A 13,006-nucleotide genomic window follows, 5' to 3' on the forward strand; every position below is an offset into this window, starting at 1 on the left:
TTAATCCCCCCATATTGCCCCAGGTACATTAGATTGTCACCCTGCCAGGACAGATAGGGAAAAATGCTTCAGTACCTGAATAAATTCGTATAAACTGCTCTGAACAGTTTAGAAAAAATAAATTAAAAAAACGAACTACAAGATCCGAGGACCATTCAATGCTGAGTCAGACCAACACCCACTGAGCCCAGCATCACATCTCTGATGGTAGCCAAGTGTTTTATAAAACTAAAGCATATTATCATTACGGGGAGGGGAGGGGGGGGGTTGTTGGAGGGGAGTATAATTTTCAAACTTCCAGCACTAGGGCTTTTTACTCATGACCTTTGCCCCTATTTTTCATAATAAGAGCATGCGTGCATGTTTCCTGTGAAGATGACCTCCAGAAAATTACCCCTACACATGCTAATTTGGGTGGATTGTTGGTTTGTTTTTTTTTAATGGAAATACATGAATATTTTAGAAACTCCATTTACACCCGAGTGCAAGGCCGCGCTCAGCCACTAGGAACGCGCATTCATTTGAAATGACAGGGAAAATGTCAACGGCATATCCCACGTCTTTTCATTTGTCGGCAAACCCCCCATCGGTCCCCCCCCCCCCAAACAACACATAATTTTGTGGTATGCTTTTTGTATGCTGTCACTAATGTGCAGTCTTCTAAAAAAATGGCACGATAAGATATTTGATTAGAGGGGGAAAGGGGTGGGATTTTATTTCTGATTATTACATAATATATCAATATTTGAATGAATTCACAATAAAGATGATTTTATGTATTATTGAATTGGGAGGGAGGGAGGGATGGGGATTATTATATTTAATAAGAATGATATAAATTTAGATTTCTTACATAATATTTAACATTATAGAATACGAATTTCCTAATGAAATGTTAAATTTGATGCTAATATGTGAGTTAATCAAGTGTGTATCTTTAAGTTTTGTATGAGTTTAATTGATACACTATTGTAACATACAAAAATGAATAAAGAATTATAAACAATAAAAAAATGGCATTGTTCTCATGACAAAAAAAATCCTAAACGAATTTTCAGAGAAATAACACGGGCAACAAACATTTTCTGGCTGCTCAACAAGCAGTGGCATAGTGGTTAGAGCATCTGAGGGTGTGGGTTCAATCCCAGTGCTGCTCCTTGTGACTCTCTGCAAGTCACTTAAATCCCCATTGGCCCGGGTACCATAACGAGATTGTGAGCCCACTGGAACAGATAGGGAAAATACAGATTTTAAAATTACTTGCCGTATACTGCATAGGGCTAATCACTTCATAAAGGCTGTTAATAAATCCAAATAAATAAACCCTACCATCTACATTTAAAGAATCGCCTCTTCTCACAGTAAGTAAATCATGTAGCAATGCGACATAAGTTAAGTTTAGTGACAAATAGGAAGACCCAATTCATAAATGCCTGTTTCCGTAGGAACACAGAGAGAATCAAAGCATATAAAAAAAAAAAACAAAGAAAAATCACCAAGAGAGCCCCAAGGAAAGAGGCCAGTCTTTACTGACCCAACACGAGCCTTGTTTCGGCATGCAGCGCCTGCATCAGGGGTCATCAAGTGTGATGTATAAACATGTAACGGCCAGGTAAAAAGTATATCTCAACGGTGAGCCAATGCCAGATGGTCCAAACCAGGTATGAAATCTGTGTGGTGCACTCTTGGGGCCTGATTCTTGAAAACGCGTGTCCCGATGGCAGGCGGCGGTAAACATCTTACTGCCATCTGGAAGCCAATTGGGACGCACATTTTAAAACAATTCTCTCCGAGGCAGGATGCTCACATTGTAGGGCTCCGGAGCGTATCTACCTAGACGCGTAGCAACACTTAAGCACGCCTAAGGTGGGGGCGTGGGCGTGGCTTCACCCAGAAGTGGCCTTGGGCGGGCTTAAGCATCGCTACCCGTCTAAATGGATGCAAGACAGATGCCTTAAATGTAGGCCTGCAAAATTCGGGTCTACATTTCGGGTGTCTGACCGGGACTGTAGACGCAATTCTCTTTTGGATGCCAATGCGTAATTAACACACAATCGGCGGCCGCCAATGTTGGGGTCCAAAAAAGAATCAGGCCTGTGGTGTCTAGCCAGAAAATTGGCGATACCACTTAACTCCCTCTTTATAATACTCTAACCTACAAGTAAAGCAGAGGATTATTTTTTCACCTACCTGGAACATTCTCGTGCTCATGCTTTTTAAGATGTCGGTCTAAGTTGGTCTGTTGCCCAAAACATCGATTACACAAGTGACATTTAAATGGCTTCTCTTTGTTGTGGATGTTTCGAACATGACGCTGCAGGTTGGAGGAGATGCTGAATGACCTGTCACAGTACTTACACCTGGAAGAGAAAATCCCAGTTGACATGAAAAAGGAGTCTCATCAATCAGACTGAAGTATTACCCAGTCTGAGAACATAACAGCACACGTTTGAAATGCTTCGATTCTAGTCCAAGCTGGGGGAGTGTGTGGAACAGTGGTTAAAGCTACAGCCTCAGTTAAGTTTTTCATAACTCATTTTTGTTGCTGGTTTTTTGGTGCATTGTTCAGTACTGTTTACAGCAAAAAACATTAAGGCTTAATATAGTACAGATAGTGAGTGATACAGCCGCTTCCCTCATACACATAGCATGTTTGCATGCTTGCATGTTGAGGGCTGGAGAAAAAGACTTCTCTGACACTAACCCACAATACTACTCTTTCACCAGCAGGGGTCAGCAGAGCACTGTGGCCAAGCCACAGAGCTAGACTGATATGTTTTATGATGATTCAGAACTACTGTAATTCCTTTATGTTTGAGGATTTTCTTAAGTCCATTGACAATAGCATCCCATGCAGTATAATTTAGTTATAACAACTGCGGGCAAGAGACAGCAGAACAAGTAAATAGCCTCAACTTTCCCCCCCCTTGTTAGAGATATGTTAATTTAAAACAAACCACTTGCATTTTTTTTTTTTTTTTTGTTTTGTTTCCTCCAATAGAAAATGAAACTGAGTTTAGGCATGCTTAACGTGACCATACCACCATACGTTTTGAATGGGACCATCCCCTTTTTAGGTAGCCTATCCTGTTGTCTCTAAGCACAGTTTCGGGATGCCGAAATGTCCCGTTTTCAGAAAGAGAGCAACCCACTATAACAATTTTCAAAAAAAGCTGCTGTGCTTGGGGACAACAGGATGCGACTTTACAAGCGGTGGGCCCAGAAGCCTTCCCCCCCCCCCCCCCGACGTCAATTCTGACATCGGAGAGGAAGTTCCAGGCCAGCCAATCGCTGCTTGGCTGGCCCGGAACTTCCTCTCCAACATCAGAATTGATGTCGGAGGAAGGCTTGTGAGCCCACTGCTTGTAAAGTCACTGCACGCACCTGGTCTGTTGCTGCGTCTGGGAAGCAGGAAGAAATCGGTAGCAGTGGCTTGGAGAAATCAGTGGCAGTGGCGGTGGGGGGGGGGCTGGGAGAAAGAAAAAAAAGGAAGCAGGGAGGGAGAGAGAGAGAGAAAGAAAGACAGAAGAGGGGGGCAGGGAGAGAGAAAGAGAGAAAGAAAGAAAGGGGGCAGGGAGAAAGAAAAAAAAGAGGAGGCAGGGAGAGAGAGAGAGAGAGAGAGAGAGAGAGAAAGAAAGACAGAAGAGGGGGGCAGGGAGAGAGAAAGAAAGATATCTACAATGTTATTACCTAAAAATGAGCAGATGTGACCATTTATTTTTTTCCTCAAAATGGGACGTTAGGCATGCTGCATTCCACTTGTGGGTTTATTTAGATGATGTCACCCATTTCATTAATAACCCAGGGGGGAGATGCATTCAGGTATAGGAGGTATTTTCCTGATCCCAGAGGGCTGCGGTGTAAGGGGATCTTTTACTAAAGTGCATCAAGGAATTAAGAACATAAGCAATGCCTCTGCTGGGTCAGACCTGAGGTCCATCGTGCCCAACAGTCCGCTCATGCGGCGGCCCAACATGGAAGTTAGCACGCCTCGTTGGTGCCCAGCTGCACAAACAATTAAAGTGACAGACTGACATTTTGACTGAGCTACTTTCTACATTAACTACAGAGTGTGGAATGAGGTGAGGAATGGGCACAAAGTACGCCTTTGCAAAGCAGCAGCTCGGCGGGTACTTGAGCACCCCCAAAGCTAAACTCCTCAATAATTTTGTAAAGTTGGCGCCTTGCAATTAACATAGTAGATAAACGGAACACAGGCGGGGATTCTATATCTTAAAGTAGATGCCCCGAAGATGTCTGGTAGGAGACTATTCTATAAAGGAACATAATTGCCTACTTTACAGAAATGCTAGCTTAACAGGGTAGATATTTATTTAAAACATTTATAGACCGCTTAATTTCTAAGTGGTTTCCAGCAGTAAACATTCATAAAATTAACTGTAAAACATATTAACATAAAACAACGATCTCTAGTATCCCATTTTATACGTTGACGATATATCAAGGTCGTTGAAGAAGAAATTTCATTCTCATTACATACTGTTTCTCCATGCTGAACCACGCCTTATTTAATTTTTAACATGTAACTACAAATTAAGGTCAATTAGCACCAATTAATGCCTACGTTCCGGTGATATGCGCATAACTTTCTGTATTCACTGCTCCCGTGTATGACCACCTGCAAACTATGCGCTCTTGCAGATTTCATGTACTAAAATAATAGCGCTTGGGTGGAATATTGGCATATACTGAGGGCCTGATTCTCTATAAGATGCCAATCACGGCCGATGCCTAAGAGGCGGCCGCCGATCACCTGTCAATCACTCATTGGCGTCCAAAAGAGAATTGCGTCTACATAGCTGAACGGACACCATAAATGTAGGCCAGCATTTTGCAGGCCTGCGTTTAAGGCATCTGTCTCGCGCCTACGGAGACATGTGGGGAGGCTGAAGCACACCCAAGGGCAATTCCGGGCAAAACCATGCCTTGGGCGTGCCTAAGCGTCCTTACGCATCTCTGTAGATGCGCCACAGATGCCTACAGTGTAGATGTCCGTCCAGGCACAATAAAAAAAAATGTGTGTCCCAATTGGCTGCCAAACGGCGGTAGGATGCTTACTGCCGCCTGCAATCGGGACACGTGTTAAGAGAATCAGGCCCCGTATGAGCATTTCCTCATATATCACCTGTAAGAGAAAAAGCTATCAAACTGGTGAACATTCAGATGTAATAATAATAACAGTTTATATACCGCAATACCGTTAAGTTCTATGCGGTTTACAATAGATTAAGCGAGGTACAAACTGATTGAATTTAAGAGGGGGGAAAAGGAGAGTTAATAGTAGGCAGGCGTGCATATATGCATATTCATGCTGGCATTCTAAATATTGGGTAGATTCAGAAAAGCAGGAGTGGACCAAAGGACTTCCAGCAAGTGTAAAATGTGAAGCACACTCCTTTAATGACAAAGCACCAACAGGTAGACACACCTGTGTTTCGACAGATAGCCACCTGCTTCAGGGGTCACAAATGCTCAGTCTTTTTTTACCTGTTAGTGCTTTGTCAATAAAGAAATGTGCTTCACATTTTAAACCTACTGGAAGTCCTTTGGCGCCGGTCTCGTACCTATGGTGTTGCACAGGGACGCCTACAGACGCCTACGACCACTTCCAGCGCAAACCACAGCCATGCCGGCCTTAGGTGTCCGTATTGTCTCTATGCACCTTCATAGGCATGAGGCAGGTGCCTAAGAATGGCACCTGCGGGGTTTTTTTTTTTTTTTTTTTAAATGTGTATCCCGATTGGTTCGTTAGACGGCCTCACTTCAGGACACCATTTGGAGAATTTGGCCCTAAATGACTTAAGGAGCAGCGGTGGGATTTGAACCTTGTCTTCCATGGTTATTTCCCTGCAGCTCTAACCACTCTACAAGGGAAGCAGTTAAGCATCGATGCAAGAGATTTTGCTAAGCCATAAAGTTTTGCTTTTTATTCCGTTCGCTGTTCAGGCGAAAGTGTGCATAACTCTGTATATTATAATTTCAGCAAGTTTAGTTTATTTACTTTCCATGAGTCATAAATGACTATTCCTCACCGGTGGCCAAAAGTTAGTGCAGTAACTCAGTCATTTGTAGCAGCTGAAATAAAAACATTCATGCCCCTCTCATAAAGGAAGCATTACTATTTGTGCATATTTTGAGGGTGGTCTCTGAAGAAACTGAGGCTTGATGTTGGAAAAAAAAAAATCAAATAAAAGGACATACATAGCACATGGTCTTCTGATGATAATAAAGACCCTGTTGAGTAGGAAAGATAAATGGAAAGTTTTCCTCAGTAAGGGGGTCTTTTTATTAAGGCGTGCTAAATCAGTTAGCGCACCTCAGTAAAAAAAAAAAAAAAAACACTAGGTGAATTTCCAGCCAAATTTATCTTAAATTTAGCTGGACGACATTTGCCTGCCTCGATTTTGGACAGGAGAGCTGCCTTGGTGTTGCCGGAGCAGATCGGTTAAATCCTAAATCCATCCAGGTATGCTCCTGGAGCTGACTCTTATATAAGCCTTACAACATTAGCTCCGACGCTCACAGAATTCCTATGAGCGTCGGGGCTAATACCGCCGTGGCCGGCGATGAAAAAGCCTGACGCGGCTTTGTAAAAGAGGGGCTAGGAAGTTAAGTTTAGCTAACCTGTTGGCTTTAACTAGCTAATCTCTTAACTAAGGGCCTCTTTTACGAAGCCGTATAGGGCGAGCCGTTGCGGTAACTGCTCCAAAGCCTATAGGGATTTAAAGGGATTCGGGGGTCGATGCTGTGCGGCGGCCACTAGCCCGGCTTTGTAAAAGGGGAGGCGAGCTAGTTAAAAGCTTTGCTACATGCACTTTTGAATCCTGATCCTTGTATATTGTGTGTGCATTACCTAATTCCTGTAATTTTCATCAGGATCAATGCGTTAAAAAAATGTAATCTATCCTTTCTGTGTTTATATAGAAACATAGAAGATGACGGCAGATAAGGGCCATAGCCCATCAGGTCTGCCCCCTGGGTTCGACCGAACCCCAGGGGTTCGGTGAGTCAGTCTCGCGGGTTCGGCTGAGGTCAAAACACACCTCCGACTCATATAGCGTTTCGGTCACGTTCAATCATCTATCAGTTATTCAGTGATTTTGATCAAGACTGATCGTGTACTCGGTTTCTTGATCTATCAATCTGTAACTAACGCTTTATATACATCAATCAATTCCTGATCAAAATTTGTGATTTAACTGATAGATGACGGGGGAAAGAATCTTGAGGTGGAGAGGATGCGGGTGAGGGAGACGGGGGAAAGAATCTTGAGATGGAGAGGATGCGGGTGAGGGAGATGGGGGAAAGAGGACCAATTGCCAATCAGGGAAACTTATCTGGCTAAATACCTTTGCAAATTTTCCTCCATACATACATTTGAGTTTAGAGTTTCAATGTGACTGCTACCTTGAAAACTACTTAAAACCATAAAGTAGTCGCCTTGCATGAAAAAAAAAAAAGTCCAAAAGAAGAAAGCTTCCTTTAACCAGCGAGAGCAGACCTTTGCAAAAACAAACTTTCAAAACAATTATTGTTGCCGACGCTGAGGATCACAGTTCTCAGAGCACACGAGAAAATCGATGATAATTAAAGCACTCTATAAACATAGCAGCCGCTCCCTGGGGTGCTATTACAATGCAACATTGTCCAGAAGTCAACCCTCCTGGTAGAAAGAAACCCCCTCCACACACATATGGCTAATTTTCTGGGAGAAGAGACCAAATAAATCTTTATTTTCCTAACTTTTGCTAAGCTGTCATGCTCCTTTATTTTTGGAAGAAAAACTGGTCTGCCCGTTGTGAATGTGGGCACTTGAGTTTAAACACATGAACGCTGCTGTGAATCATTCTGTTTCCCCTGTTATTAATATTTAAGCTCTTGCAGATTTGGGCTATGACTGTCAAATGTACGAGGGGAACGCTGTAAAGTTCTCAGCCCAACCAAGAAGAGAACGAGGTGGACCCATGAAACTTACAAGTTATTTCACACGTTTCGTTTCAATGATATTGAAATGAAACGAAGAGTGTCAAGAAAGGGGTGGAATAACTTGTAAGTTTCATGTCTCCACCTCATTCTCTTCTTGGTTGAGTTGAGAACTTTTCAACGGTCCCTCGTATTGTGATGTCATAATGCCTCATTCCGCCAATGCCTAAGAGCCAACCTCATCGGTGATGTCACAATGGCTTGGTTTCCCTATACCTGTGCCCATTTACTAGATGCATTTGCCTCATTGAAATCAAAAGTGTCAAGAAAAAACAAGCTCCGAGCCACATGACATTTCTTTGTCATCTATTAATAATATAATAATAATAGTTTATTCTTATATACCGCCATACCCAGCAAGTTCAAGGCGGTTAACATCAAATTAGATTAGGATCTGCATAGACAGGCAGATTTACAATTATTTATCAGAATTACAGCTTTAATCGAAACAAGACAGAGGATGTGGAAAGTAGGGAAAAAGGGAAGGCCTCATGAGGGAGGCGGAGTGGGGAGGCGGGGAGTTATTGTCGGGAGGGGGGAGACGACAATTCGGGTCTTGTTTGCTGAATAGGTAGGTTTAATAATAATAGTTTATTCTAATTATTGGTCCTGGGCGGGGGAGTTAGGTGATCAGATATGTTCTTATTGCTTTCCTAAAGTTGAAGAGTCCTTCAAGCGATCTAGTTCAGGCACTAATGGACCTTAAGTACCAAAAAAAAGCCCTTAAGTGGCATTAATTGCTGCCGATTGGCCAAAATTAAATGCTTTAACGTGTTGGTGCGGTTCCCTGTCTTTGAGCGCCAACTGCATGTTACGGGCTTAACACTCTTCAGTGAAAGGGCCCCTATGGTAATTATGATGCACTTATCGCTGGATGAAGGATAGCTGAGGATTCCAGCTGGTACCCATCACCATGGTAGTTGTATCTGATGCTCATCCTGTCCTATCTCTACTGTAACCATGACATCCTGTTTGCCTTTGGGAAGCAGAGCTGAGATGGTGATGTCATAATGCATCATTCCACCAATAAGAGCCAGCCTCATCAGTGATGTCACAATGGCTTGATTGTCCTGTTCTCCCCTTTGCCCTCCAACCCAGTCAGCAGATGAACTATTCCCCTTAACTCAGTGGTCTCAAACTCGCAGCCCGCCAGGTACTATTTTGAGGCCCTTGGTATGTTTAATAAAACAGTTTCTTGATCATACGTCTCTTTAGCCATAAATTACAATATTATTATTAAGACTTAGCCAAAAGGAAAGATTTATAAACTATAAAGAGTTTTACCTCATGCAAAATTGCCATGTCTTTAATAAGACATTAACTATTTTTCTCTGAGGCCCTCCAAATATCTACAAATCCAAAATGTGGCCCTGCAAAGGGTTTGAGTTGGAGACCACTGTTCTAGACTTGTTTGCATGTGTACGGTCTTTAGATAATTATCGTAAACCACATCTAACCCCATGGGCGGTATAGAAATAAAATTTTATGCTATAATAGGGAACAATGGAGAAATCCAGGACTATATGACGAGTTTAGTAGAACTACCATCTGAGGTTTCTGAATCCTAGAGGTGTTAAATATAAAACAATATACTCTATATCTTTTCCATATCTAGCAGCAAAAAGGTGGAACTCTCTTCCAATACAATTAAGAACTATCCCCTCTTATAACAGTTTCCGTAGAGGCCCGAAGACCTATGGGCTCCTTTTACAAAGGTGTGCTAGAATTTTTAGCGCACGCACTGGATTAGTGCGTGCTATCTGAAAAACTACCGCCTGCGTTAAGGTCTAACGCGCGTGGCAATTTAGCGTCCGCTATTCCGCGCGTTAAGGCCCTAACACACCTTTGCAAAAGATATCTCATTCACACCAACAGCTGATTTTGTAAAGGTTTGAAATCTGTTTGTTTGCAAGATATCTCTTTCTTTTTCAGTCCAACAAATGAGCAGATTTTCTGTCTCCCCCTCTTTTACTAAAGCCGACAGTGCGGGCTGGCGCGGTAAATGCCCCGATGCCCATAGGAACTGAACGGACCGTCGGAGCATTTGCTGCACATTACTCGACTGTGCATTTTTGTAAGAGCGGGCCTATGTTTTTATTTTCATGTTTTTACTTTAATGAAAGATTGTAATTCCTAGAGGTGGCCAGACTCTTATTAATTTAGAAATCGCACTGAACTCTTATTGGGGTATTACCCTAATATATCCCTTATATATATATATATATATATAATATACCCTTATATAATATATATAATATACCCCTTATATAAGATATATAATATACCCTTATATAATATATATAATATACCCTTATATAATATATAATATACCCCTTATATAATATATATAATATACCCTTATATAATATATATAATATACCCTTATATAATATATCCCTTATTGGGGTATATTAGCGACTCATAAATACTTATGTAATGTCATGTATGAAGTGATGAAACAGGCATTAAGGACCGTTACCTGTACGGTTGCTCCCCTGTGTGTGTCCGGAGATGCCTGGTCAGATTGGCCGACCGAGGAAAGATTTTGCCACAGTATCTAGGATTTGAAAGTTGAAATAAGCATTACACACCATTTTGGGTACTGAACAACTTTAACCAATGTCCTTTAAGAATCTCCTAATTTAGCAGTTATGCTGTCCATTTACAGAATTTCAGTTACTTAGGTCTGTTGCATCAATATGTTTGTTTCCAATCAGAACATCTTAGGTATTTGATAAAAAATGAAAAATGGCAAAAGATGGTGCTGACTCCCTTGGTACCATTATCTGTGGAGTTTGCACCCATAATCAAAACCTCACTGGTGGTCTTGCCTTGCTCATGACACAGAAATAAAATGATGTTTATAGATTAGTGCCTGCTTAAAGCAATGTGCATGGTTTTTTTTTTTTAATTCTTTATTCATTTTCAAAATTACATTAAATGTATATATATATTCAATCACATTAACAATAAATATATCATTTAACATTCTATCATTTGTACAGTACATAAATTTTTATCCCTCCCCCTTCCCACCCCTCCCTACCATATATTCCATAATCATATAAAAAACATATTAATAAAATATCCCTCACCCTACCCAAATTAATTGATACATTAAAGGGAAACATTTTCAACTAATCCTTACAAAATTTTGCTAATGGTTTCCACACATCCTGAAATTTCTTGAAATACCCTCTTTGTACTGCAATAAATCTTTCCATTTTATAGATATGGCACAAAGAGTTCCACCAAAAACTGTAATTTAGCCTCTTCCAATCCTTTCAATTATATGTAATTTGCTGAATGGCAACCCCAGTCATTATAAGTAACAATTTATTGTTGTTCGCAGAAATCTGACTTTTTGCTCTCATTTCCATACCAAAAATCACAGTATCATAGGATAATGCCACTGGGTTGTCTAATAAATTATTAATTTGGTCCCAAATTGATTTCCAAAAATTCATAATATATGGGCAATGAAACAATAAATGATCTAAAGTTCCTGCTTCTAGATGGCAGTGCCAACATCTATTAGACAAAGAACTATCCAATGTGCATGGTTTTTAATAATGAAAAGTGCACATTATTACAATCCCCATGCTCTCTCCACTCCTTGACCATCTCTGCAGTTCATGGATTCAATTCTATACATTGCCCAAGCACATATGAACTGTTACCCACGGACAGTTTTCACGGGCAAAACACTTTGCCTTTTTAGGTCCAGATGAACTAACCATTTTTCCATAGACAACACAATTGGAAAAATCCCTTACATCATTTGGCCCTCGGTGCATAATTAATGGAGGATTGGGAATGGAGTGCAATTTGTTTCCTTCTGCCTCGATACGAGGGGCCGCGGAAAAGCTCTCAGACCAACCAAGAAGAGCAATGAAACTTCATGGCTGGGCTGAAACCTTTCAGCAGCCCTTTGTAGATCAGCATTTTTTAATGCATTTTAATTACAAAAGAACATAAGAATAGCCTTACTGGGTAAACCAATGGTCCATCAAGCCCAGTAGCCAGTTCTCATGGTGGACAATCCGGGTCACTAATACCTGGCCAAAACCCAAGGAGTAGCAACATTCCATTCAGAATCCTAAAGAATGGCAAAATTCCGGAACCCCAGAGAGTAGCAACATTCCATACTACCGATCCAGGGCATGCAGTGGCATCCCCCATGTCTCTCTCAATAACAGACTATGGACTTTTCCTCCAGGAACTTGTCCAAACCTTTCTTAAAACCAGCTACGCTATCCGCTCTTACCACAACCTCTGGCAATGCGTTCCAGAGCTTAACTATTCTGAAAAAAAATTTCCTCCTATTGGTTTTAAAAGTATTTTCCTGGAACTTCATCGAGTGTCCCCTAGTTTTTGTAATTTTTGACAGAGTGAAAAGTCGATCCACTTGTACCCGTTCTACTCCACTCAGGGTTATATTTCTAGATAGTATCCCATTAGTAATGAAATGGTAACTTCATAGATGCTTACCGGCAAGTGTAGCGTTCTTTGCCTTTCCTCAGGATTGCATCTGAGAGCGTCGGGGGCGGAGATCGGAAGTTAAAAGGATGATGTGGGAGGGGCTGTAAGGAACTTCCCGTGCTTGCTTTCAGTGCAGCAAAACTTTCCAGTTTTTCAGTCATGGTTTCTATCGCCGACATCTGTGGTACAAGAAAGTGGAAGTCATTTTACTTTGCGATGGATAGGTTTCTAGGGAAGCAAGATCATCTAATTTTGTTAAGTCAGAGGCAACATGTCCAGCATTTTCTTATCCATCAGTTAATCACAACATTCCTTCCTACTCCCTAAGTAAAAAAAAATAATTAGTTTTAGTGGCATGCATACTTATGTACACATGAATATTTATTTATAATCAGCGTGCGAACTGATGGCACAGAAAACCTGATTTACAAGCTTACTCGAATGTATTTCCTAGACTCTTTTTCAGTTTCTCAGTGAAATTAATGATTATCCACATCCATCTACTGCTAAGATCTGTAAT

The 13,006-nt window shown here is 41.2% G+C and overlaps 1 protein-coding gene across 13 annotated transcripts in view; it reads right to left on the reverse strand.

The window, feature by feature from the left end:
• The window catches only part of PRDM16 (PR/SET domain 16), an 888,295-nt gene that overhangs the window by 32,518 nt on the left and 842,771 nt on the right, over positions 1 to 13,006 (reverse strand). For all 13 annotated transcript variants that reach the window (XM_033921997.1, XM_033921996.1, XM_033921992.1 and 10 more), the window contains 3 exons: positions 12,496 to 12,665; positions 10,484 to 10,561; positions 2,191 to 2,360 (listed from right to left, as the gene is read on the reverse strand). In XM_033921997.1, the coding sequence (XP_033777888.1) occupies positions 2,191 to 2,360; positions 10,484 to 10,561; positions 12,496 to 12,665 (418 nt within the window). The remainder of the gene's footprint in view (positions 1 to 2,190; positions 2,361 to 10,483; positions 10,562 to 12,495; positions 12,666 to 13,006) is intronic.

This window comes from Geotrypetes seraphini, chromosome 15 (assembly GCF_902459505.1).
Source record: "Geotrypetes seraphini chromosome 15, aGeoSer1.1, whole genome shotgun sequence".
Taxonomy (NCBI): Eukaryota; Metazoa; Chordata; class Amphibia; order Gymnophiona; family Dermophiidae; genus Geotrypetes; species Geotrypetes seraphini.